Source organism: Myotis daubentonii, chromosome 1 (assembly GCF_963259705.1).
Source record: "Myotis daubentonii chromosome 1, mMyoDau2.1, whole genome shotgun sequence".
Taxonomy (NCBI): domain Eukaryota; kingdom Metazoa; phylum Chordata; class Mammalia; order Chiroptera; family Vespertilionidae; genus Myotis; species Myotis daubentonii.
In genome coordinates this window covers 17,948,851-17,974,795 of record NC_081840.1, presented here as the reverse complement: position 1 = coordinate 17,974,795, position 25,945 = coordinate 17,948,851, and the positions used below count along the sequence as shown (strand labels likewise).

The 25,945-nt window shown below is 37.9% G+C and overlaps 1 protein-coding gene across 4 annotated transcripts in view; it reads left to right on the top strand.

Annotated features, from left to right (window-relative positions):
* The window catches only part of NRXN3 (neurexin 3), a 1,138,093-nt gene that overhangs the window by 963,915 nt on the left and 148,233 nt on the right, over window positions 1-25,945 (top strand). For all 4 annotated transcript variants that reach the window (XM_059689087.1, XM_059689077.1, XM_059689096.1 and 1 more), the window contains 2 exons: window positions 15,789-15,878; window positions 21,364-21,668. In XM_059689087.1, the coding sequence (XP_059545070.1) occupies window positions 15,789-15,878; window positions 21,364-21,668 (395 nt within the window). The remainder of the gene's footprint in view (window positions 1-15,788; window positions 15,879-21,363; window positions 21,669-25,945) is intronic.

Below are 25,945 nucleotides of genomic sequence, written 5' to 3'. Positions count from 1 at the left end.
ACGCCTTTTTTCATCTCTTGGATGATTATCGCAAAGATAAAAGTGGGTTTTTGAAAAGGTGAAATTCAAAGGAACCTAGCAATTAGAATGGTGAAAATACTAGGTCATCTGATCCATTTTCCTGGGGTTGCTTTGGAAATTTCTACACAATATGGACAAATCTAAATTGATTACTATAATTTGAAATGTTACAGGTGATAGAGTTTGCCTTTCTTCCACCAAGAGAATAGATGTCTTATTTCTCCTCTTTGGCTTTTATCTAAAAAAATTTTATTCAACTCTATTATTATTAGCAATGCTATTTGAAATTATTCTGAATCATTTTTAAATCCTGGGTATTTATTTTTTATAGTTATAAAAGAGCCGCTTCTTATAAGATGCAAGCTTCTATGGAGAACATGCAAAAGTATTGTCTCTTTAGAGATATTTGTAAAATATCTCTCTGTCCATACAGAATATGCACATGCACATCCATGGGTAACTATAAAATATTGTATTTGCCTCAGTATAGATAAATTATTTCTCAGGTAGCAAATTTTTACTATTAGGTGATTAAGGCCTTATATTAAACTAGAGGCCCAGTGCATGAAATTTGTGCAGGGGGGTTGTCTATCAGTCCATCCTGCACCCTCTCCAATCTGGGACACCCCAGGTGATGTCCAGCTGCTGGTTTAATCCCTATCCTGTAAGCCAGCAGTAAGATATCCCTCTCACAATCCCGGACCACTGGCTCCTAACTGCTTGCCTGCCTGATTGCCCCTTAACTGCTCCCCTGCTGACATGATTGATGCCTAACTGCTCCCCTTGCAGCCTGACCACCCAAACTTCCATCCCCTGCCAGCCTGATGGCTTCCAACTGCCCTCCCCTGCTAGACTGGTTGCTCACAACTGCCCTCCCCTGCAGCAACCCGCCTCCTCCATTGAGACCCGCCTCCTCTGTGTGAGGTGGCAGAGATGCCAGGACGGCCTCTGCTGTGCATACAGCCATCTTGTAATGGTCATCTTGTGATGGCCATTTTGTGATGACGTGAGGATGTGATGCGTGAGGGCATGATGACACATAGGCTATTATTAATATAGATGGCTCAAAGAAGAGTCATTAACCTAGCTGTTTTTGCTCATGGTTATAACATCAGCCTGAGGACAAAAGGATTGTGGGTTTGATTCCAGTCAAGGGCATGTACCTTGTTTGCAGGTTCAATCCCTGGCCCTGATCGAGGTTCACGTAGGAGGCAACCAATCAATGTGTCTATTTCACACTGATGTTTCTCTCTCTCTCTCTCTCTCTCTCTCTCTCTCTCTCTCTCTCTCTCAGTCATTCTCCCTCCCTTTCACTCTCTAAAAAATAAATAGAAAAAATATCCTCTGGTGAGGATAATAAAAAAGAAGAGTCATTAATGTTTTATTTATGTTTCAAATCTGTAGGTTTCCAGAGGATAAGGACCTTAGTAATCATTTAAACATTCCTAGCTAATAATTTAATAACTTGTTGGAGTCAGGCACCTACCTCTGTTTGAGGTGACAGTGGTCACTAACTTTATGAATATTCTTGAGCACTTAAGATGTGTAAGTGTTTCTGGTGTCATCGTATGTTGAGGAAAAGATTGTGGAAGGAGGATAGTTGTAAAACTATTTAAGAAACAAATCTTGCTTCTAAGGAGATGATAATTTCATATAAAACAAGAAACACATATCCACAAGAATGAGTATTCAGTGCAGGCTAGGGGACTCTAGGTAACAAGTAAATGTTTAAAATATGTGGATAATCATTAACCACTTTCTTAAAAGTGTTAAAATAAGACATAATTTTTAAAAATGTTATTCTGATCATCACATTTATAGTATGAACTAAGATTTGAGTCATGACATAAACCATGACATACTTCTAATTATTAACAATATGTGTCACTTGAGTTGTCATTCAAAACATTTAGTAATGTTAGTTAATTATCTTTACTTTTTATTTAACCCTTTGGTACCCTAGATTCTGATAATATTTGATGCTATTCTCTAGAGTCCAACTGCTATTCACATGCTAAAGTAATCCAATTCTGGCACCAACTATGAAGTCCTAGGAGTCCTAGGGAAATGAATTCTAAGCCAAGTAATGTTATAAAGGTGGATTTTTGCTAATCCATAAACTTTGCAAGGGGTTTAGAAGTCATTGCCTGCTTCTTAAAAGCCAAAGCTGTGAAATGGGAAAGGTTTTTGTCTGGTTTGGGTCTTCAACCTAGTGTTTTGCTTTGTTTTCATTGTTTTGTGTTTGTAAGGAGGGTGTTGGAGAATACCCTTCTATAATGAGCCTAGGTAAGGCTATTCATGACCAGTGATTATTCATAACTCTGCAAGAATATAAAATGTTTGCTTTGGTTTTAGAAGATTGTGGTGATAGATGGAAGTGAAAGCAATCATCTTAGGTTCCCCATGGAATGATTTAAGAAATCCATTGGTGGATTATTACTCAGCTATAAAAAAAGAAAAAAATATTACCACTTTCAACGGCATAGATAGACCTAGAGGATATTGTTCTAAGTGAAATAAATCAGTCAGAGAAAGACAAATACCACATGACTTCACTTACGTGTGGAATCTAAAGAACAATATGAATGAACAAACAAAACAGACTCATAGATACAGAGAACAGACTGGTGGTTGCCAAACGGGAAAGGGGTTGGGGGGCTGTGTAAAATTGTGAAGGGATTAAGAAGTACAAATGGTAGTTACAAAATAGTCACAGGGATATAAAATACAGCATAGGAAATATATTCAATAATATTGTAATAACTATGTAGGTACCAGTAGGTACTGGAAATATTGGGAGGACACTCTATAAAATATATGATTACCTAACCACTATGATAGGTACCTGGAACTAATATAAATTAATATTAGATATTTTAAATTTATCCATTGGGGTGAGGATTACAGTCCCAAAACATCTCATCAACAAGCCCATCCCTCATTTGAATAGTGATGGAAAGGGGGGAGGGGTGTCAGGTAACTAGCTCCCCAGGCTCTTATTAGCTCTACTCCTTATCACCTATGCAATCAACCCCCACCACTCTTTCTCTCTTCCCTTAGTTTAAGTCTAAAAGTATGGACCCTTCTGTAGTTTTCCTTCCCTGCCCCAACTCCCTCAGCCTTTACCTATCTTCTTGTCTCAAGAGCTGTGTTATTGCATTGCCCCCCCCCCCCGATACCCCCGCTGCCACCACCACCACCTGTTTTGGGTTTGATAATTCTCTCTTTAGAATGAGGAAGAGGGCTAAGGGAGCTCTCATCTCCCTGTTGCCACTGAGAGACTTAGGGTCTTTATCACACAAGTTCCTTTGACTCCATAGAGAGCAATTGAGGACACCCCCCTTTTCCTGTTGGCCTTGATGAAAACCCTCAAACAACAGGGCACTTCATTTACCCAATCTCATCTTCCCCATTCTACTTGGATTTCCCCACTTCCTGGCTGTCATTCAATATGGGATGTACTGGTATAACAGTGCACTCCAAAACTTTGTTATTTATTGACTCATATGTCCATGCATCATGTGGGTGTATTTTTTTGTTGTTGTTCCAGCCTGGCTCAGATGGAGCTGGATAATCTGATGTTCACATGCCTAGGACTTCAGTTGAGCTGGTTGAGCTGGCTTGGATGTCTGGGGTTACTCTGTCTGTGGTCTCTAATCTTCCTGGAGCCTCGCCTGACCATCTTCATGGGGCAGTCTCTGGCTTCAGCACCATGCAAGGGCTGTTCAGACCTCTGCTCACATCTCATTTGCTAATATTCCCTATGCCAAACACAGTAGTCTCAGAGCCAACCCAGAATCAAGGGGTGGAAAAACAGACTTAACCTGTGATAGGAGGAGTGACAACATCCTATTGCAAAGGGGCATGGGATTCAGAATGGGAGAATAGCTATTTTGCAATTGTACACACGGGCAGAGAACTTGGGAAAGGCTCTGGCTGCTATGATTCTGTTTCCCTCTTAAAAATTTATTCCTCTCAATCCTAAATTTAGGCCTCAGACTGAAGTTGAAAGCTAGTGATTTTCATTGAGGGATTTTTTTTTCTTTATGAGATGACATTTTAGAATAAATCTTGGCTCTTCCTGCCATATTACATAGGCACCTTTTATTTTCATTTTTTTCTAAGCATATCTTATTATTTTGCCTTAAATTAATTATTTTTAAAATTAATTATTTTTAATTATTTTTTATTAATTATTGCCTTAAATTAAAAATTTTAAAAAATTATTCCTGATGCTTTCTAATACTTTATCTTCCTTTGTTTTGGGGTATTTGTGATGTATTGATGCTGTTTATAAAATATATTTTATTTTATAGACTATGTTCTCCCTTTTATTTATCTTCTTTAAGACAAACAAATAAACAACAACAAAGCCAGGTTATGAAAACAGCCCTATGCTGGTCTACATTTTTTTCTGAGCTCAATACCTTGTTATAATTGTTCTTTGTTTGTAGCCAGCTTTGAGGCCATACTGCAGTTCTCACAAACAAATCAATTTGAATTAATTTGCCAAGTAGAGTTAAAGAGGCATTGTATGAATTCAATATATACTAAAAGGATTGCATTCCTGAGATTGTTTCTTCACTGGGAAAATGTTGATTCCTGTACCATATTGCAGTAGTGGGAACATGACTTTTGCATCTTGCACCAAGTGACCCATGGCTGCCAACTGGTCCATTCTTTTGAAAATCTTTGGATATGCCACATAACCAAACAACTAGGAGTGTCGACAGTTCTTTAGTTAATTTTTTGGGGAAATTGATGGTCTTTAAGATCTACACTGATGCTTACTTACCTATGCTGAATCTTATTTCTAATGATGTTCTAAGTAGAAATTTGATAAAATTGTAAAAATATGTTTCTTGCATGATCTTTGAAGTCACCTCAATCTTAAAATTGTAGACTCCTTTGAAAATATAAACTGTAAGTTCCAATGAACTCTACTCCCATAAATTGCTTTTCAATTATAAAACACAAAAAAACATGTGCCAAAGAAAGACCTCAGTGTTATCTGGAATTCCCATTCATCCCACCCCTTCCACTAACCCCATATCTTCATGTATCACCAATACGTTCTCTAGCAAAGTGGATTTCCTTTAGACTGTAAAATCCAGTTCCAACAAAATAAGTAGAAACTTTCAGTCCTCCTAAAGGGCGAGGAAATTGTCATCGAGTTCTTTAAAGGAGCTCAAATTTCTGGTATTAGATGAATAAGTTCCCAGGATGCTTAAGGAATTTGAACTCCAAACCCCTGTCAATGTTCACTCAGAAATAATAATTATGGGAGTCAGTCAGAATAGAAAAGTAGCTTGAAAAATTTCCCTAAATTTTATATAGTGTACTAGTAAAAGGATGAATCTCTTAAAATTGGGACTGATATATAAAATATGTTTATATTTCATTTGAGTATTTCATTTAACAGATACATTGGTATACATTTAACCACCTGAAACTAATACAAAATAATATTGAACGTAAGCTATAATTAAAAAATAAAATGTTAAACTATCAAATTTAACAAAAGTTCTGATGATGGCTAAGGACTAACATGGGCTCATCAGCATGTTTTACTAAATGAGTCTAAATTCCCTTTAGATAGCATTATCACAAATACAAATGTTATAAATGTAGTATCTATTTATTTTTTCTGAAAAGTATAATAAAAGGAGAGCTATAACAAGCATCTTAGGGAGGTGTCTGCATTTGGTTGAAAGTAAACATCCAGGTGAAACTCTGTAGTGACTCTGTATTGATCACTGTGTAAGTCGCACCAACTTTAGTGGCTTAAAGCAACAAACACATATTATCTCAGGATTTCGGAAAAGCTTAGTTGAGTAGTTCTGTATCAATGTGTCTGATGAGTTGAAATCACAATATCAACTTGGGCTTTCATCATGTCAAGGTACATCTAGGCCTGGAGGATCTAGTGGTCTTAGTTCCTTGGCCTGTGGGCCTTTCCATAGGGCTCCTTAAGTGTACTTATGATCTAACACTAGCTATCCAGAGTGATTTGATGAAAGAGAGAGTGAAGGAGAGAGGGGAGAGGAAGAGAGGAAGTCACAGGGCCTTTTTTGATCTGGTCTCTTAAGTCACATACTGTCACTTCCACCTTTTTCTATTCTTTAGAATTGAGTCACTAAGTGCAGTGCACATTCAAGGTTGAATAATCACACTTAAAGAGAGGAGTTTCAAAGAATGTGTTAACTTTTTTTAAGCTGCAACATAATCCTCCTATTCTGTAAATTTTTTCAGAGACTGGAATGACTTCACAAAAGATATGTTTATCACATTTTCAGATGACATAAAGCCAAGAATGATATCTTCTACAAGAAGCAAAAGACCTCGAGTTAAGCATTTTCTTATCAAGTTACAATGCTGTTATGAAAGAAAAAAGAATAAATTCAATAGGATGTAATTAAAGGCCTGCTTTGAAGTTCATAAAGTGTATTGCATGAATGCAACATGGCCCAAACTTTCTGGGAAACAATTTAATTGAATCTATCTTAAATTTTAGTTGGAAACAAGCTTAATATGTGACTATGTAACTATGCTGTGACATAGTTATTTGTACAACTGGTTGCAAAAACCAGTGTATTAACCAGGTCAAGTGTGGTTGGGACATGGTACAGTGAGTATTTTTGTTTTTTTGTTTTTTTTTTAGATTCTTTGGGAATAATATAATCATTTGTAGGCATGAGGTTCAGGGTTAATCAAAATGACCTATCCTATATAATAAAAGCCTAATATGCTGAGTGTTGGTCTTCCATTCAACCAATCAAAGTGTAATATGCTAATGATATGCTAAGGCCACTCAACCACTCGCTATGACATGCACTGACCATTAGGGGGCAGATGCTCCAACTGGTAGGTTAGCTTGCTGCTGGAGTCTGGCTGATCCGGACTGAGCGAGATGGGCCGGATATGCCCTGGAGCCCTTCCATGGTCCCTCCCCAACTAGCCAACCTCCCATGTCCCACCCTGGCCCTGATCGTGCACCAGTGGGGTCCCTTGGCTTGGTCTACACCTTCTGGCAATTCAGGACCCCTCTGGCAATTCAGGAGCTGCCCCCTGGTGGTCAGTGCACTCCCACAGGGGGAATGCCACTCAGCCAGAAGCCGGGCGCACAGCTGGCAAGCACAGGGGTGATGACAAGAACCTACTAAGCATGTCTAACTGCCGGCTTAGGACATCCCCTGAGGGCTCCCAAACTGCAAGAGGGTGCAGACCGGGCTGAGAGATCCCCCCCTCCAGTGCACGAATTTCGTGCACTGGGCCCTTAGTAATTTATAAACACCAGAGGTGCCATACATCTAAACAGAAGGATTACTATAGATCAATTAATATAGCTTATTACAGCATCAGAGATGTTGATATTGGGGTAACTTTCCTATTCATGAGGATGAAAATGTTTCTATTTTTGTTCATTGAAATTGCCCTCCCAAACCTCCTACCTCTCCTCTGAACTATATAGAGATACCACATATATTTGTTTGAATGAGCAAATTTTTTAAAAAATAGCTATTGGCATTATGTTGAGTTGGATATCCTCTGCATGAGAAGAATGAGAGGAAAGGGGAATGGGGATTGGAGCAAGCTAGCTAGGGATAAATGAAAGAGACCAACAAGACTGATGAGAGCCCAGCCAGATGTTGCTCAGTGGTTGAGCATCACAACTTAAAAACTAGGAGGTCTCAGTTCAATTCCTGGTCAGGGCACATGCCCAGGTTGCAGGCTCGATCCCCAGTGTGGGGCTTGCAGGAGGCAGCTGATCAATGATTCTCTTTCATCATTGATGTTTCTATCTCTCCTTCTCCCTTCCTCTATGAAATCAATAAAAATATTTTAAAAACTGAAGAGAAACAGGCGATCACACAGAGGGTGGCCATACAGGAATGCATGGGTCACAGGGAAGAGTGAGCACCCAAATAATATTGTGGCTTTTTCAATAAAGAAGAAATCAGTGATAGGGGGAATCTTGAAGAGATTATATGTCAAAAGGCTGAAGACTGAACATTCAGACTCTATGTTGAAAGGGACATTTGAAAGATTTGACACTAAAAAAGTGTTAGTAAGTACTTCAAGTTAAGTCTGCCTTCTTTTAAAGTTTAATCCTTCTGAATCTGGTATTGTCATAACAATAACAAGAGTAATAAATAATATATTGAACACTTATTTTGTCCCAAACACTGTGCAAACAAACTGCTTTACATACTTTTACTTCTCAGTTAAATCTCAAAACCCTATTTTTCAGTAATTATAATCCTCATTTAATATACCTGAAGAAGCTAAAGCTTACAGGCACACCAAGATAGATATACATAACCTATTTACCAGAAAGGAACTAGACAAATCCAGACAGTGAAATTGACTAGGTATATTTTTAAATAATTATAGAAGGAAAACAGTGGCAGCATTTGAAGAAGGGAAGCAAATTCTGTAGCAGTTTATGTAGTGTTACTTTACAGGCTGTCATTTTTTAAGGTGGCTCTTAATAGATGCTAGATAGAACTATCATACTGAAGAAAGTTCCATTAGACACTATATGGAAACATTTTCTAAACTATGAAAAAAAATAAAGATATGTAGTCACCTGGACCTTTGATTTTTAAATCTTTTCGGTAGTGAAAGTATCCTTGATGGATGAGGATAAGTGAGGAAATACTTTAAGAGCAATGAGCTTTAGGAAGACAGTGGAGAATAGCTTCAAAATCCAGGGAAAAAACAAGGATTGGTGATTTATGTTCTAATTGTTGCATTAGGGCTCATGGTCTTTAGTATAGTAACACTTCAACAGATATGGCAATTTGATTTAGATTTGGAATATGAAAGAGAAGTTTAACGTTAATGTGTTTGCATTCAAACTCATTTCAGCCAGTTTTGACCAAGGTCCAGGAATAGGGACATGAACATGTGGTTAGCTGTACATAGAGCACCGGTGTTACATCTCTAGCATGGTTCCAATTTTCATCCCCTAGTCTACCTGGTATTTAAACATGAGGACTGAATGCATATAGGCATATCAGTAAGAGAACATAGGTAGAGACCAGAATTCAATGGAAACATCAAGACTGGAAGGGTTCTGGAGGGTTCTCCAGGCTGGGATCCTCCCCACTCTTCCAACCATATATACACTCATTCATCTTTGCTGTTGATTGGGAGAAGGATCTTCCATGTCGGAACCTTAGACACATGTTAGGGAAAGATCCTGAGAATTAAAATTAACCAAAGACTCCCCATTCCCAGTCTCTTGCTACTTCCCAAGCTAAGTCCTTGCCTGGAATATAACATTTAATTTAGTTAAAATCTGGCAATATAGGCATTATTATCTCCATCTCTTTTTTTGAAAAAATGAAGAAACTGAGGCATCTGGATTAAGTGAATTGTCCAAGTGCACAGAGCTGGTAAATGTCTAAGATAAGAACACACCTAATGTCTGTCTGACTTCACAGCCAATGCTCTTTTCACTCGCATTGGAGCCAGCATTACTTGGTGAACTGATACTATCTCTTTGATATAGGAAGGACATGATAATACAGGGGTGAGCAAAAGGAGGTTTACAGTTGTAATACAAATAAGTAGTACAATAATTAATACATAATCTATACTAATAAAAGGGTAATGTGCCAATTATACTGCTGGAGACCTTCCAGGAGACCTTCCAGACATCCTTCCAGACAAAGCCATGGTGGTGGGGCCAAGGCAGAGGCAGTTAGGGGTGATATGGCCAGCAGGGGAGGGCAGTTGGGGGCTATAAGGCCAGCAAGGGGGGGCAGATGGGGGCGAGCAGGCTGGCGGGGGGGCAGTTGGGGGCAAGCAGGCTGGTAGGTAAGGCCGTTGGGGGTGATCAGACCGGCACGCAGAGTGGTTAGGGGTGATCGGGAAGGCAAGCAGGTGAGCATTTAGGAGCCAGTGGTCCCAGATTGTGAGAGGGATGTCCAACTGCCGGTTTAGGCCTGATCCTATAGGGCCTAAACCAACAGTCAGACATCCCTCAAGGGGTCCCAGATTGGAGAAGGTACAGACTGGGCTGAGGGGCATCCCCCTACCACTCCCTCCTCCGTGCTCAAATTTCATGCATCAGGCCACTAGTAATACATAATAAACTGCGTGTTTGGCATACTCACTACTGTAAACTTACTTTCACCCACACCTGTATGTCTGTCCATGTATATTTTCTATTTCTGGACATATCCAGAGGACATGAGGCAGTGAGCTTCATCAGTTAAGTCTGGGTATGCCTGGATATAAACACTGCTTCCCAGGGGCAAATATCTCATCACTTCAGAGATGTGGTTCTCCCTGGTTCATGGGATTACTTAATTGAGTCTGGAGAATATCCCTACTTAATAATGCCCTTGTACTCTGGTTCTATTAATTTACTTACCCCAGCTGATCAGTTTTCTGCTCCAAGAGATTAATTTCTTTACCTTGGCACACTAAAGGATCAAGGCTTACAACATATAAATAGGTTTGTTTTTTTCTTCTTCAGCCCCAAAGGTGTGTTGTGAGGATTAATGTAATGATGCTTATAATTGCATTTTGAACTCCTTGATCTAATGGCACTTTTTAAATATAAGATATTAGGTTTTTATTGAGGTCCATCCATCACTTACAAGGGCCCAAACGTTCCAGATGCCCTTTGGGTAGCATAATACTCCCCTTTCTGCCTCTAAGAGTGTTTGTCTGGGTCAATGTTGGGAACAAGACCAGAGCTGAGCTCAGAGAGTTTTCCCAGTACCTTTTCTTTAGTGTCTAGATTTGCTTTGAAACTCACAAAGTGTTCTTTGGGGAGAGAGACATAGTAAGAACCTCTGAAAATCCCTACTACTTAAGCCTACCCACATCGATTTTCTTTTGCCTCTGGCTCCAATATGTAATATTTACTCTTTGACTGTTCATTAGACCCATACTCTCATTTTTTATGTCAACAAAACAATACAGAAAACGGTTCCTTCTTTTATTCCAGGACTCACACCAAAATACAGAAATACCTCTGGCATTAATTTTGCACAGATGAATGTTGTTACTATATTTCTTTTAGCCTGGCCACGTGCTTGACAGTATTTCAGATGGTATTAATAGTCTACCTGCAAGAAAGCATTTTATGCCAGCCTAGTGCAAATTGCCCAAACCTTTAAGCCACTCTTCCTCAACTTAGCAGTGGTATATCATCATTACCTGTGGCTGGACTTGGAAATCACATTTGTCAATGCTTGAATTGCTCTTTTACTTTCAATTGAGCTTAAAACCCACTTTGTTTTGGAAACAGGGTTAGCTGAGTATATTTTAGAAGCTACGGAAACACAAAAAGCAACACCTAAGAGATTTAGGATGTTTCATTTTCTGTGACTAGTTGATCTTTGGGTGACAACTTTCTGGGACCAAATGGAGTATGGTGATCCTTCCTTAGAATGGAGGCCTGGTAAAGTTCTGAGAGAGTGGGAGTGCACCATGGAGCCAATGTAATTTATTTATCTCATTAGGAAAGCGTTAAATTACATCAATGATAATTGTTTAAATAAATTGAAGGTTTTTCATATCTCAGGTTTTGCATATGCTCTATTTCTTATCCTATACCAAATTCTATGGTGAATTGGGAAATAGGGAAACTGAGGCTAAGTGATTGTATAAGATCACACAGTTAGTAAATAATAAAGTTAGAACTCAAAGCAGAGTTTGTCTCCAAAGCCCATGGTCTTAGCTTCTATGCTGTATTGATTATGGTTTTAAGAAATTAGTATAATGTCTAATGAATAGGATCAATGTTTGGACAAGTAGAGTGCAAAAATTGTGCTGTAAAAGTTATTTTCTGTGCTATACAAGAGTTGTTTTTTCTGAAAAATATCTGGGTAGCTCAGTTGGTTAGAGTGTCTTCCCAATACACCAAGGTTGGGGGTTCAATCCCTGGTTAGGGCACATACAAAAATCAAACAATGAATGCATAAATAAATGGAAAAAAACAAATTGATGTTTCTCTCTCTCTCTCTATAAATCAATCTTTTTAAAAAAATAAATAAAAATAGTTTTTCTTCTCTTAGTTCTTCAATTGAAGATATTTTACTTCTTTGGGACTATCAACATATTTCAAATTTTCTTTTGGGACCATAAATAGAGACTGATGTATTAATAACTATTCAAGAATCACTTGATTTCTTTGTCTTATCTTTCTCTGTTCTCTTTTTCTTTTATCTCAAATGGGTCCACCCAAGTGTAGAAAACATAAAATATTTTTGTATAATTGTGGGAGGTATGTGTATGAGCCAGTTGGGCCTTAATAACCTTACCTCAGAGTAATATGCTTTTCACAATTTTATAATTCAACAGTGCATGTTGTATGTGTCTCTGGGAGTTGATATTTAAATAATAGAATCAATAATACAATTGTAAGTTACCACAGGAGGCATAAAGATATCAATATCTGATCAAAATTGAATGGTGATATACACATTTATTTTAAGAAAAATAAAATGTGACTAATATTTTTTCTAAACCTCAGTTCCATGTAGGTGAATGTCAGATCCACATAAGTAATTTAAGAACTATATATTTGAAGATCTCTTTGAGCAACTTAAAGGTTTCTCAGTGTGGTAGAGAACTGAACTCATTACATTTTGGGGGTCTAATTAGTAATGCACACTTGCTTCCTCTTAATGACATTATGACATTACTATTCACAAGACCATCCTTTCTTGAGGTTAGCATCACTTTCTGTTGGAGAATTTATTTCACTCTTTGTTTAAATTTTTATACTGGTTTCTATCCGAAATGTACAACAGAATGTTATTAAGGATTTAATATGAATGTATATGAACTTGATGAGGCTTGCTCAGTTTTCAAAGTAGTCCCTATGTATGAATTCTTATATTTAGAAGGTTTTTGCTCTTCAATCAGTCTAACAAATGGAGCTCGGGGCAAATGAACTCATTCTTATGCACTTGTTTCTAAAACAGATCTCTCTAATGTTTGAGATAAATTAAAATAAAAACCAACAAGAACATGAAAAGAAACTAAGAATAATGTTAATGTGGCAATTTAAACCAATTTGGTTTTTCAAATGACCTTCCATCTTTCACAGCTTTTAACAGTATGCAAGATCACTATCCTTAATGACAGATACCATCAATCTGCTGTGGAGAACTTAAAACTTTTCTCTAAATGTCTTTAAAGCTGAGGTGGAGAAGAATGACTCTCTCTCTTTCACTTTTTGAAGGGTGTAATGTTGAACTGTGGCTATGCCGTCCTCCCGATATATCACATATTAATTGTCCAACATAGTTTCCCCTTTTTCTAGCCTATATCGTGTTCCAAAATGATTTCCTATGGAGCGGTATGTTTAAAAGAGAGTGTGGGGAGAGGAAGGGATGCTTAGGATGACCAAGAGCCCCAGGTATTTGGAGGAAGTAATCAATGCAGCTTCTTAATTCACTAATTTGGTGCATGTAGAACTCTGATAATTTGGGAACTTTGGTCACTTAAGATTTTCCCTGCATGTTACTAAGACTATTTAGCTTTAGATTTGCTATTGACTTCACTAATACATTGCACAGTGAGTAAAGGCCATTAATATATTTTATGTTGGGGCCAGCAATGACAATTATAGAAAACCCAAAGTAATGGTATATATTCCAGGTGGATCTGACATGACCCATTTTCCATTTCTCAGTATACTGTTGTCATGACTAAAACTTGAGAGGGGTCAAAGCTTATGAAGATGGATGGCATGCCTTGGATGATATTTGTCTACTTTAGGGTAGGATTAAGAGTTATAGATATATATTCTACTTTAAAAAAATTGTTTCTTTTCTATGAAGACATGTGAGAATGTATCCAACTTTATTTTATATTAGACTGCTGAGTACCAGGATCTACAAAGTATCATCATAATGACCTATTGCTAATCAGTAGCTTTATTAACAGATACAACTAACTTCCTTTACCATAGATTTAATTAAACAGAGAGATTAGATTGCCTTTCATTTTCTTCTTTTCCTCCTAGCATGTACCCCTTTTTTCTGAAAAATATACTTTGAGAAAATTTTTAAATTAACACTCCAATCCAATATTATTGATTGTTCTCTCCATTCAGTGCCCTTTATCCTTTGATATGTCAATATAGTATGCTGTATGCCAGCCAGTTAGGGTCCCATAATGTAGGCTGGAAACAGATCCATAGTTGCCTCTTTTATAAAAACCAACAAGAACATGAAAAGAGTCTAAGAACAATGTTAATGTGGCAATTTAAACCAATTTGATTTTTCAAATGACCTTCCATCTTTCAGAGTTTTTAAAAATATACAATTTTTTGTTGTTTTATAGAATAATGAGTCAGCTTCATTGAATAATGTATTCATAGGAGAAATGAATGTGGACCTTGTCCAAATACTGCCACTCTTTCCTGTCCTACTATTCTTTCCCATCCTACCCATCATGGAAGGCAGGCATGCATTTCCTCACATGTGGAACCTGCCAGCAATAACCCCTATATGGAGCTGGTCCTGAGACTCATAGCAAGCTTCTGTGCACATGGCTTGATGATATACTTAATTCTAATATTCTTTCTGGATTTTAGAAATTTCTTGTAAATGGTTTCCAAGCCACCTGTTTGAAGATTTTGATTTTGTTTTTAATGTTGGTAATTAAGAATGGGATTCCCTAAGTTCTAATATAGGGCTGTGAGTCCAAAGTAATGAAGTATAACTCACTAATTTCTGCTTGATATCTGTGAGGTTGGTTGATGAGATAGCTCCCAAAGCCTAGTTTCATTATTTGGTGATTTGAAGCACATTCATTAGGGATATATTTCCACAACACCACTCTCCAATTCTGTTCTAAGGATAGAAACCATCCAGAGGTGGTAACAGTTATGAAATGAAGAAGGGCGCATGCCAGCAGTTAAATGCATTATGTCTGAGGTTTGAAACTGATTAGATATTTTATGCTTGGGAGAAGTGTCCCTAACAGGCTTTAGGAATGGATGTTTGTTCAAGAAGCACCTCTCACAGGAAGATAAGAAAGAGGAAGGTAAACGTATAAAGCCTGAATCTATTAGTAGTAATAAAGCATAGGCGCTTAAAAGCCTTTAGAGGCTATCTCATTATATGTATAGATGTTTTTAAGTATAGATATAGACAAATATAGACAAGGGAGTAGAGACAGTAAGAGCCATCTGTAAGACACTACCTATTTAACATAGTTGATGGGATGCCAGGCCTCCTTTATGGAATAAGGAGTGTCTCCCTTGGCCATCAAGACTTTAATGGTCTTCTTTGGCTTCCCTGTGCCAGAAGGTAGAACAGCTACTGACACTTGAGAATAGAATAAGGAATATGTGGACCGTTCTTCTAATAGGATACAGTAGTGAGGATAGAGCATGCCTGACTGATGTCCCCTCCCACATTATAAAGCCGATCTGGCAGGTTAAGTTCTCATAGTTCAGGGAGATCCTCCTGCCTCCATTGACCCAATTAAGATGCAGCTGGGGTGAGATGGAAACGAGTGAAGGTCAACCCATCTTTATAAATGGGCACACCTCTTGCTGATTCCCATCCCATGCCATGTGCCCAACACTCGGCAGAGCACTGCATAGCTAAGACTAACCTGATGTCAAACCTGTCACCAAGGACAGAGTGATTTCAACTCCACCTCTACTAAAGATAAATTGATATCTAGCTCTAAAAACTTCATAAAACACACAAAAAAATAGGATGTTTTTTCGTGACTTATTGACTTTTCAGATTGTTCTTTAAGCTGTTTTTTAAACTTTAAAGGCAACACTGATAATGAACGCTTCCAAATGGTAAAACAGAAAATCCCCTTCAAATATAACCGGCCCGTAGAGGAGTGGCTGCAGGAAAAAGGTAACCATCGTTAAAACTTTCATTTTAAATTCATTTGATTCTAAACCCGCATTTTTAAAGCCTGCAAATAAATGTTCCTTAAATGATAATCGCCTGCTGCATAAATGACTGTTTTAATTTTCATTATAATTTGTGTCAGCTTCCACCTGCCATATGTTGATAAATCATGCTATAATACATTGCCATTAAAATACAGTTAAAGGGACTAACATCTCGTTTGCTATCAGTGTGACAGCCACAAACAAACAAACAAAAAATTCCAGGAACCTCTAAAAAAGAAATGTATTATGGCAACTTAACCACTGCATGACATTATTTGTTAATTTATTTTAAATAGCCTCTTACACCAAAGCTTTCTAAAGAAATTTCAAAAGTGCTTTTTAAACTTCCATCTTGAGGCTGTTTCGGCTTTACTGTCTAACAACAACAAAAAAATCATAGATTCTGCTAACTTAAACTGCTTAAACACAAGTGTTATAAGAAGAGGAGTGTTCTTTTTGAACATCTTTTTATAAACAATGAAAAGAAAGAGAAAGATGAATTTTGCCTCTCGATGCAAACTTACAGAGGCAAAAGGGTTTCATAAGAGATTAATTGTGTCCTAGTCACTGACGGAAACTAAACACAAACACAAACCTATTTTACACTTCGGTTGTGTGATACCTCCTGTACTGGATATTATGCAACAAAAGTGTAAGTGGTTAGGGCAACGAGTTGGAAAAGGAAAGGCTAATAAGAGGCAAAACAGCAGTTTCTGATTTGCCAAAGAAAACTACCACATAGCTAATAAGAGAGGGCAGCAGTTATACCAGATCTTAGAATTTTCTGTGTGGCTTCTGTTTGCTGGGATGTAAACCATTGTCTCTCTACAAAGGAAAGTTCCTCTCTTTAAGAAGCTACTTATTCAGTTCTTTCCTGAGCCAGTATAAGCTTTTCTGGTCTCTAGACCTTCAATGAATTTTTAAAATATATAGAGATTTGATAGAGTTACATATAACAAGCAATTGGGTATATCAATATATAACTTAAAAATCAAAAAGCTACTACAGTTTTAAAGGGTGAAACATTTGCACCTTTAAACACAGAAAATTCTCACTGAGTCTTAATTGTTTGCTCTGTTTTAATGTATGTGGTCTAATTAAAAATAAATTAAGAATAACTCTAAAAAGCAAATAATTTTGTCTAGTAATCACCAGCTCCTAAAGTCCCTTTAACATTTAAATATGATGATTGCCTCACTTTTTAAAAAGGAAATGAAAATTAGATGCATGTCTGAGTCTCATGTGCCTGAGAGAACTTTTTTGTTTCTTTCAATTTTATGTTAATACTATTTTATTTTACTCCATTGCCTTTTGAAGTCTAAGTTTAAGAGCATGCCAGGCGTTTTCATTTGTATACACCATTATAAAGATATTAGTAGGCTTTTAGTTTTCCTCACGATAGCATTGTTATCGGTTGGTTTTCATATAAAAGGATGCTTTCAAACATGCAACAAATGGGGTGGGGTGGGGTGTGGGGGGGCAGGGCCAGGGGTGGTTCAGGTGAGATGGAGGGAGACATTCTAATATCTTCATCAAATATGTACATGTTTTTATATGTGCACGTATGATTGAAACAAATTATTTGCAAACTGGAAGGTCTTTTTTCCTCTACAGTATTTTAACAAATTACTTTGTTGGTAATTTAGGTGAGTAACATCTGTTTATTCTATTGCTTTACCCCTTCCTCTGTCTAGCTAACTTTTCCTTCAAAATAAATTGCAAATATATAGCAAAAAACCTTGTACAGGCAATGAGTATAAAAAGGTAAAGACAGAAGGATGACTAGGTAGATGGGTCAGGAAGTCCTGGGAATGCCTCTTTACACTGACCTCTGTCACTGGAGAAGAGGTCTGGGGCACAGCACTCCCAGTCTGTTTTCTGGCTCTGTCTACTATCGACTGACTTCCTGACCTTAGACAATCCATTTAACCTCTGTATAGCTCAGATTTCCCATCAGAGGAGAGGATAAATAATACTGCCTATTCCCCAAGGGTGTTCTGAGGTTTAATTAATTAGTCTTTGTGCAACACTGGCTGGAAACATGCAAAGATTTCATTTAAGCCATATGTGAACGTGGTGTCCAAATGAGGCAATAATGAATGACTTCCAAGATGGTGGCACCCACAACAAAAAATAAAAAGTAACCTGCTATAAATTATGTACTGGTGTTAGAACCAATTTTTTTTATATAATTGGTGATAGAACAATTCTCATTTCAAGATAAACATGTAGATAACATGATCACACACACAAAAACATGATTGACCATAATCAGTAACAATAATGAGTCTGGCATTGATTTCAAGAAATCTTGGGCATGTGATGAAACTATCTCATCAGTCCTCATATCCTTCAGAGGGAGAGGGTGGTGATGGCTGTATCTTGCTTATTCACTTACTCCTGCTTCACAGAGAGAGAGAAATTTATCAGAGGAAGAGGTGGCAGAAGACTTAGATTATCCCACTATTACTAGAGTTGTAGCCAATTTATTGTTAACCACCTAATTCATGGTAAGGGGGGCTATTTCAAAATAGAATAAAGGCAGTTCTAGCCAGAAAAAGAGTATGAAACAGAGAAGCAAACAAAAATTCAAATATTTATGGTGTGGTCTGATAGAAAATTGAAGCACAGACATCCTCTTCCCTGTCTTACCCAACCAGTGCCTTATTCTTAAGAACTGATTAGCCAGCTCTTTCTGAGAAAGCAGCAATAGCCAGAAGTGGGGCAGTGTCTTAATCTTAGAGCCCAGGAAATGTCTCTCCTTTCTCCGTGCTTGGGTCAGTCTTGAACAAACAAAGACCACCTTATGAACCTGAATAATGTCAACTAGAATAAAAGAGATCCATCATATCTAGCCAGTGTAATTCAGGTTTACATTTCAATTCTCTCTAAGCCTTTAATTTATTTATTTATTTTTTATTTTATTTTTTAAGCATTGGCAGGATAATAGCACCAGGAAAATAGATAAAGACCTCAATAGATGTGAAGTACTTTCAGGAATATTAGAAGTAATACAATGTTCCAACTATAATCAGAGCCATTTACTGATCATCAGTAGTGGACTATATACAAAAACAGGAGGTGAATAAACATTATAGTTAGACAACAGTTGTATGAATGGACATTATCGCTTGGTATTGGGGCTATCTGATTTAAGATACTGAATTTTAGTCCTAGATATCTCCTATTATGCAGCTTGTTCTTATGTATTAACTGAAGCTGCTCCAAATGCCTTTGTGAGGTTGAGGGCATATTTATTCTCCCCTCCCATCATGGCATTTATTTTCTAGTAAGCTTAAAGCTATCAGAAAAAGCTGTTGTCAAAAAACAAAACAAAACAAAACAACACACAGTAAAGATATGACTCCACTGTTATTGTGCTTTGAACGTTTTGCTGTATGCTTTGTGAGAAATGACAGGTCAAAGGACAAGTAATGATGCATATGCACAGGGCACGGAAGGAATTGGTGAAAAAGTAATGGAAATCTATTAGATCTATTTTGATTGCACCCTTAGGTTCTGGACATTTCTGTTATTATTAAGGCCAGAAGATTCTATCTCCATACTCCAGATATCTTTATAGAGTTCAGATCCTTTTCACTATAATAGAATTATCTGGCTAGTTCCACAACCTGCAGTGTTCAAAGCTTCCCAAGGTGTATTACTTGGAAATCACACTTCACTGACATACCCTGAAGAGTTGCCCAATGAGCGGAGTTGAGTCTTTTTTTTTAAATATATTTTATTGATTTTTTACAGAGAGGAAGGGAGAGAGATAGTCAGAAACATCGATGAGAGAGAAACATCGACCAGCCGCCTCCTGCACATCCCCCACTGGGGAAGTGCCCGCAACCCAGGTACATGCCCTTGACCGGAATCGAACCCGGGACCCTTCAGTCCGCAGGCGGACGCTCTATCCACTGAGCCAAACCGGTTTCGGCGGAGTTGAGTCTTGTATAATGAGTTCCCTCTGAGCAGATGTGTTTTCCTTTCTCTGCCTCTTCCATTTGTCCATTATTATATGTTGAGAAGGCATTCCACATTATACACCAGAAAATAAAGAATAGCTAACCATTGTGAAGACTTAAAGACCATGTAATAGTAGTAGCGTTAAAAGCTGAAACATCACAGGATGCCTTTGTTCATATTAGAGATTGTGAAGCAAAAACCTCAATCTTTAAAAATATACTCTCTTTTATTAATCAGGCAAGAATAACACCATTGTTTCCAGTCATTTACAGATAAAATATTTCAGAGGGTTAGATTTAGGAATGAGTGGAGCATTGTTTGATCACTGACTAAAGTGGAGAAAATTTTAAAAAGAATATATTTCATTCCATTAGTAAGTCCTCCCCTCCTTCTTTATATAGAAAAGCAGAAGAAAATAATCTAGAGAAATAATGAATGGCTTAAAAAGTTATTTGTTATTGTTGTTTTTTCTTGGAAAGATCTAGAAGTACTTTGGAGGAAGATAAGTTGAGTTAACTATTCTGAACTCTATTCTGCCATGTTTCATTCTGAGAGTTTCCTATTCACAGAAGCATAAATTGTTCCCCAAATGGGAACCCCAAGTAAGTTGAGCTACTGATACCCTTTAGTCCATTAATATATCTTGATATAATTTTAAGGAATTTTATGTTACTTTTTTTTAATGCCCATACACCCCATTTAAAATATATTGACTTGGAATGACACTTTCTTCTTCCCCCACCTCAGGAACATATCAATGCCTACTTATTCTCCATATTTTAGGGAGAGATTTAGTTGTGTGACCATAATATCCTTACCTCAACATTAATAGCGGTAAGAATTGATTTGTCTTGGTGTTAATTGAACAGCAAGTATAGATAGAATATTATGTATTATGAAGATTCCTATAAAATAAGGTGTATGGTGACTGACTGTTCACTTGTTCTAAGTATGCAATGAATCCAAATCTCTTAACTGGAATTTAATTTCAGTTAATTTAATGTAATTATCAGACCTAATTTTTTAATTCAGTGGGATGAGTGTCTCACAAGGTTTTTGTTTGCCATATATAACTCTTTTTAGCTGTTGTTATGTACTTTGTAGGTAACAAATCAATAGAGTAGGCATTAATGGTTTATTATTATCATCATCTGATTTAGGGGTTTCTTTTTGTTGTCCACAACTACTTTATTGAGAAGACTATAATACTATTCACAATTGAACCAAGGTTCTTCATCCTCACAATGAAATAGAGACTTGATTATTCAGATACCTAGGATATTCAGCTAGACAGTGGAAGGGATAAACATAATGAAATGTTACTTGCCAATATCTGTATTGAATTTTTATTATCTAATTTTCTCCCCTTCAATTACTCAAGGAAGCCTGTTTTTAGACCTGGTTCATTTATACCAGGCAAGGCAAAGAGAGAAAATGTATGGGAATAATGATGTTTCCTCCACCCAACCCACTAGGCCGGCAGTTAACCATCTTCAACACCCAGGCGCAAATAGCCATTGGCGGAAAGGACAAAGGACGCCTCTTCCAAGGCCAGCTCTCTGGGCTCTATTATGATGGTTTGAAAGTATTGAACATGGCAGCTGAGAACAACCCCAATATTAAAATCAATGGAAGTGTCCGGCTGGTGGGAGAAGTCCCATCAATCTTGGGAACGCAGACGACTGCCATGCCACCAGAAATGTCTACCACTGTCATGGAAACCACCACCACAATGGCTACTACCACAACCCGCAAGAATCGCTCAACAGCCAGCATTCAGGTAAATATTTCTCCAACTATTAATTGGTTTTGCATTTTTTATCTTTGAGACATTGCTATTATGATCGGTGTTACTACATATTAAGAGAATGTGAGTTACTATGTTTATAGGAAGGATGCCTGCAGATATTCGTAGTAATAAGACCTAGAATAGAGAAAAACAAAGTCATTGCTAAAGAAGTTACAAAGTCTTTTGTGCACTCATGGGTTACCATGCCTATCATATTTATTATTGAAACAGTAAATATATTATTCAAAACGGGAAAGCTATTATTCAAAAAGCTAATTTCGGTATGAAATACTCCATGCTCTTATTTTATTACCTTTCTTTTCAATATTAAAAAGGAAAAAGCGGGAAAGTAAAATGTGTTATCATAGGAAAGACTATATCCTAGTGCAATTTCCTAACTACCTCCTGATGGCTTTGCTGGAATAAGAACTGTTCATTTTTTAAGCCAATGGGTAGCATTAAATCAAGGGCAACTGAAGCTAGAGGTTTAATCCTTATGACATACAGTCTGTATTTGATAGTCAATGTTGATTAATTACATATTATTTTTGTCCATTTTTTTATATATGATCAAGACCCTAATTACATTATAAAATTTGAATGCCTGAGTTTAGCTATGTAGGAAGTCCTTATTTTGTGCTAATGTTTTTTGTTTGTTTGTTTGTTTTCACTTAAAAGTAATTACACTCAAGCTAAAACTTAATGCTTTGCTGACTCCCTTGGCATTTCATAAATCTAGTTAGTAGTGGGTAGAAGGTTAATCAAGTTATTAGCCTTAAATGCTCTGGCATAAATAAGACATTCTAACTGCTTGTGGGGAAATTACCCCTAGCCTAGTTAGTATTTATAGACAATTCAGTAGAAACCAGTACTTCCCTTTCAGTTTCTTAGTTTTAAGACATTATGCAGGAGTTCAATTGAGTCTTTGACATCACCCTTCTATTAACTTCAATAGGCATTATAAATTTAAAGTCAATAATCCACAAACCCCTTATGTGTTCCCATTCTTCTGAATTAACATGAGTTAGGTAGAGGTAAATGTGCTGTCTTCTTTTTTCCTTTTAATTGAGCAGGAGTATCCAAAGAGTTCTTCCATGAGTTCACAGGCATGATCTGTAGCTGTATATGCTGATGATATCATCAGGACAATCTTATGTGCAAGAGCCTGGTTAGTCTAACAGTGTCCTAGTCCCACAGGCTGCTTCATGCATACCTATACACATGCTCCAAAAAAATAGCTTTTTCTCTGATATTAAAGCAATAACTCCTGACACTTCACTCTACTCACTGAAAAGAAGATAAAAGGCAATATATATTTCTATTATGACTCTCTATAGCTCAAAAGCAGATCTGTTTATTGTTGGTGAAAACATAGCTCTATCTGCACAGGTCTTGGCAGACTTGTTTTGTTTCTGTCAGAATACATTCCACTAACTGTGGGAAGCAGAAGAGCAAAAGGCTTTTTCCCGTCACAATGGCTATTCCTATAATCTTTTGCAAGGCCCAATTTTAACTGATCCCCAAGAGGATTTAATGTTACACCGGATTTAGGGACTAAGCCATGGTAATCATCAGTTTTTGGCTTTCTATCTTGTGGCAAATACATAAATGGAAGTAAATTGGGTAGTCTTTCCAAACGAAGAGAGCCAGAGCTTCTGGGGAAGTGTAGGGTACAAAAGACCAAAGTCTTGCCAATGATTATGATCTTAAATATCATAGAACCTGTTCTCATTTTAGTAGATGTGGACTGCTGGAGGCTGTGTGATAGCCTCCTGTCTAGTGTGTGTTTCTTTTCCTTTGAGCCTAGTCATAATTGGATTATATCTACATGTTTTTCCTTTTGCTTCCACTAAGGCTATAAAAATGAGTTATAAATCTGTTGATGCTCTTTGTTTTTAAGGGTGTGTAAATACAAACTCTTGGAGGAAAGCCAACAGATGAGCAGAATTGTATCAGACTGAGATGATGTATAAAAATGGCCCATGTCTTTGGAAAGACTTGCTAGAGGAAATAACTTTATGCCAATGGTTTTGGATAATTTTTACTCTTGCCAATGAGCCATAAGAACTCTGTCCTGGGCTCTGTAAAAACTCAATAGCCAACCTTGTCTACAAACCTATTCTGATCTCAAGTACATTCTAAACCACATCAAGTCTATGTCAGGACTAGGGACCCAATAGCATTTGGATTATATTCATGGTTTAGGACAATTCTAAAGGCTTTGGGTGAAGAAGGTCAGTCACCAAAGCTCTAATGTGCCCTGTTTAATCCAGCTAATTTTCTTGGATAAAGTGGACTCATAAAGGTTTGATCTCTTGGAAATACTTTAGAAGGGAGAAAGAAATTGGGGAAGACTGGATTTCATATCTGTCAGATCGATCATTCCCTTTTCTGAATAATACTCTGTTCTGTCCTCCTTTGCTTTGATAACATCTATGTGGCAGGATTGTCCTAAAATGAAGCTCTTCCAGTGAAAATAGAATAAGGATGTGAATTTAAAAGTATAAATACCTGGTCGTTCAAAAAATCTACTGGTTCCTTCTTATAGCATAAGCTAAAAAGATATCATTTGAGCAGTTTCTTTTCAGTAGGCCTTGGGGAGTGTTGAGTTCCATTCAAAAGAAGGCTGAAAGTGCTTTCAGTCATGCTCTTAACTGTGTGAGTGTGAACAAAAAGTTTTTGAGTTGATATGGCCCCCCTGGGAGTAACTGGTGCTTTGATATTTCTGATAATCTTGTTTGTTACAGACTTACTTGTGAATTTCATGTACTCCAGGGAATTGCTAACAGCTATGGTACCCAAGCATCAGATATTCATTCTATATTAAGAAGTATGTCTCTAGGTGCCCCCTGAATAAATAATAATAATGAAAATAACAACAACCACAACAATAATCCTATCTAATAATAGATAAAGATGGTAATTGACCGTACCTTCGCTATGCCTCCCATTGGCTAATCAGCACAATATGCAAATTAGCCTCCAACAAAGATAGCAGCTAATTTGCATACTTCAGGCAGGGTGGGACAGTATGAGCCGCCATCCGGGCCCTGTGTGCAGCCCTGGGCAGTGGGACTTAGGCAGCGCAATTGCACCGCCGAAGCCCAGCCCCCAGAAAGTGCCACCCACAGGCAGCACCCAGCAGGGCCTGACCCTGGGTGCCCTGGCGATCCAGCCATCAGTGAGCAGGAAAGTGCAGCCTGTAGGCAGCACCCAGTAAGGCGTGATCCTGGGTCTCTGCAGCAATCCCAGAGCAGGAAAGGGTGGCCTTCAGGCAGCACCCCACCCTGGCCACAGCTCAAGGGAGAGTACAACATGCAGTGGAGGCCAGGAGCCTGAGAGATCAACAGAGAGGGGTGCCTGCTCCAAGCCTCCATGGTGTGGCTGGGGGCAGGCCCCCAGCAGACAGACACACACACACACACACACACACACACACACACACACACACGACATTTGCTCCGAGCCTGTGCTTCCAGACTGTGGCCGTCAGTAGGACATCCACTGAGGGCTCCCGGACTGAGGGGCAGGCTGGGCTGAGGGAACCCCACCCCCCAGTGCACGAATTTCATGCACTGGGCCTCTAGTAATAATAATAATTTAGATTGTATTCATGGTTTAGGACCATGGATATAATGAGAAAGCAGGTAGCTACATGATAATTCTCAGGTAAAGGTCTGGCACTTAAAAGGTGCTCAGTAAGTATTTATTGAATAAATTAGAAAACAAGATAGGCTTTATTACATACCTTATAATCATCTAACAACTAGAAGTGACATGGCTTGTGGTGCGCTTTCCCTCCAGAATGATCAGTGTGCGTTGGGACAATTTTATTTTTTTCCGGTGGAAAGGCTATAGCAGAATGATTAATGGATGTGCTTGGAGTCAGAATTGCCTGGGTTTAGAACCTAGTTTTTCTTCATATTAGCTAGTCACATATGCTTTAGTTAACTATTGCTATGAAACCAACTTTCCACTTAAACTTAGTGGCTTAACATATTAACTATATCATTGGATCTCACACTTTTCTGGGCCAGGAATTTGGGCAGAATTCAGCAAGGCAATTATTTGGCCCCATGTGGAGTCAACTGGAGTTACCCAGTGTCTACTCTGGTCTGGAGGGTCAGACATCACACACATGCCTTTGTGCCTTGGTGGGTGAACTAGAAGCACTGGACTCAGCTGGGTCCATGTGCCTCTCCCTGTACTTTCCAAGACTCTCCATGTGGTCTCTCCAGCAGAGTAGCAGGACTTCTTTCATGGAGGCT